General features: G+C 40.0%; 1 protein-coding gene across 1 annotated transcript in view; it reads right to left on the reverse strand.

Annotated features, from left to right (window-relative positions):
- Positions 1-1795, reverse strand: part of LOC107669861 (phenylalanine--tRNA ligase beta subunit-like) — a 6955-nt gene that overhangs the window by 4828 nt on the left and 332 nt on the right. Inside the window, exons 2-5 of the mRNA XM_016462287.1 lie at positions 1375-1409; positions 1219-1294; positions 946-1052; positions 147-303 (exon numbers count right to left, since the gene is read on the reverse strand). Of these exons, the coding sequence (XP_016317773.1) occupies positions 147-303; positions 946-1052; positions 1219-1294; positions 1375-1409 (375 nt within the window). The remainder of the gene's footprint in view (positions 1-146; positions 304-945; positions 1053-1218; positions 1295-1374; positions 1410-1795) is intronic.

The following is a 1795-nucleotide window of genomic DNA, read 5'->3' on the forward strand; positions in this document are numbered from 1 at the left end:
ACACACACACAAACACACACACACACACACACAAACACACACAAACACACACATATATATATATATATAAAATTATCTTTTTTTTTTAATGGTTTTAGTTAATGATAACAAACCTGATCTGGCCAGAACAGCCAATCCAATCTCACCTTATAGAGACTCATGAGCTCAGTGGCGGTGTACTCTTTGCTCTGATTGAGCGGTTTGAAGCGGATATCGCCAGGTGGTTTGGCTGTGTAAGTGAACGGACCGGAGATGGTGTCCAAATCATGAGTTCCTATGGCAACCAGGGTCCTTTTCCTGATGGGAGCAGAACAGAGTGATAAAACATCAGAACTTGCAGTGCAACTTCTAGGCTGCAATTCTAGGTTTAAAGGGGTCATGAACTGAGAACCCGATCTTGACATATAAGAGGTAATTTTACTATAAAAGTATCCTGTAAGTTTCAGAACTCAGAAATTTTTAGTTAGCCTAAAAACAGCTTATATTGAAGCCAATCTGCTAAAATGACAGCTTGTGGAATGTACGATTCTATGATGTAATAGTGTGGATAAGCACCACCGGCTATACAAAAATCAGACTATAAACATGGCTCTGATTCTGAAGACAACAGGATGCTGTGCAGTGCCAAGTTGTGGAAAACACTGTCTTTGCATTGCCTTCCTTCTGATCCTAACAATATGAAAGAGTGGATGAAGTTTATTTTTAATGAAGATCCAGATCACGTCAGTAAGAATTGGTTCTTTGTTCACTTCCTTTTATAGTGGATTTGTTTATAAACAAAGCATAATTAGACTCAGGATTTTCAGAAAGATTGAATTTAAAAGACGATGCTGTGCCAAATATATATATATATTAGGGTGACCATACGTGCCATTTTCCCAGGACGCATCCTGGCCAGGTTTTGGCTTTGTTTGCGTGTGTAGACCGATCGGTGTATGACATCAATTCTGGTGCAGCTTCTCCTGCAGCTCAATGAAGCTCTCGTATCGTTCCTGAGTGAAGGTGACGTCGCGCAGTACAGCTGCTACAGCGTGCGGCCTCACAGACGCCGTCTAGATAAACACGTAATATTATCTAATATCAGCACCGCAGCCATTACATTCATTTTAATGGTCTCCCTCCATTCTTCACTATGGCTGATGGTTTCTCACTGTACTTGAGCTCTTAAGAAATCAATATAATTAAACCTCTAAGCTGAAATACGACTCTGATATGAACCTCCTCGGTTATGACCAGCCGCTGAGGCTCTCCTCCGTCCGCCGGACTCACACGCTTGTACCGAGGAGCTTCCAACCTACAAACACAACAAAACCAGCCATATAAAGACCATAACACTGAACCACAAACAGCAGAACCACAAACACGGAGTCTTACTTCTCCTTGAAGACCTGCAGACCCCTGACGAGACCCTTATACAATTTTAAATAAAGAAATAAAGCATGAAATTCTGAGTCGCATTATGATTGCGTCATCAATGGGCATCCAATTTGACATATCAGCTTTTCAAATGAATGAAGAATAAAACCTAACGCTAGATTACAAGACATAAAGCACTACAGTATTCAAGCAGCACCAGACTAAAAAAAAATTACGTATATTAAAAATAAGACAAAATATTCACTGAATTCGGTAAAATCTCGGAATAATCTGAATCTGATGCAATCGCTGCGACACACCGGAGAAATGTCATTTAAATTCGTTTTGAGTCTCGAAATCAATTCGTTCAGTAATGATGAGATGGGCCAGTAGAATATGTGATCTATAAAATGTAACTTGACACACACACACACACACA

The sequence above is a fragment of the Sinocyclocheilus anshuiensis genome, unplaced genomic scaffold (genome assembly GCF_001515605.1).
Source record: "Sinocyclocheilus anshuiensis isolate Anshui unplaced genomic scaffold, SAMN03320099.WGS_v1.1 scaffold272, whole genome shotgun sequence".
NCBI lineage: Eukaryota > Metazoa > Chordata > Actinopteri > Cypriniformes > Cyprinidae > Sinocyclocheilus > Sinocyclocheilus anshuiensis.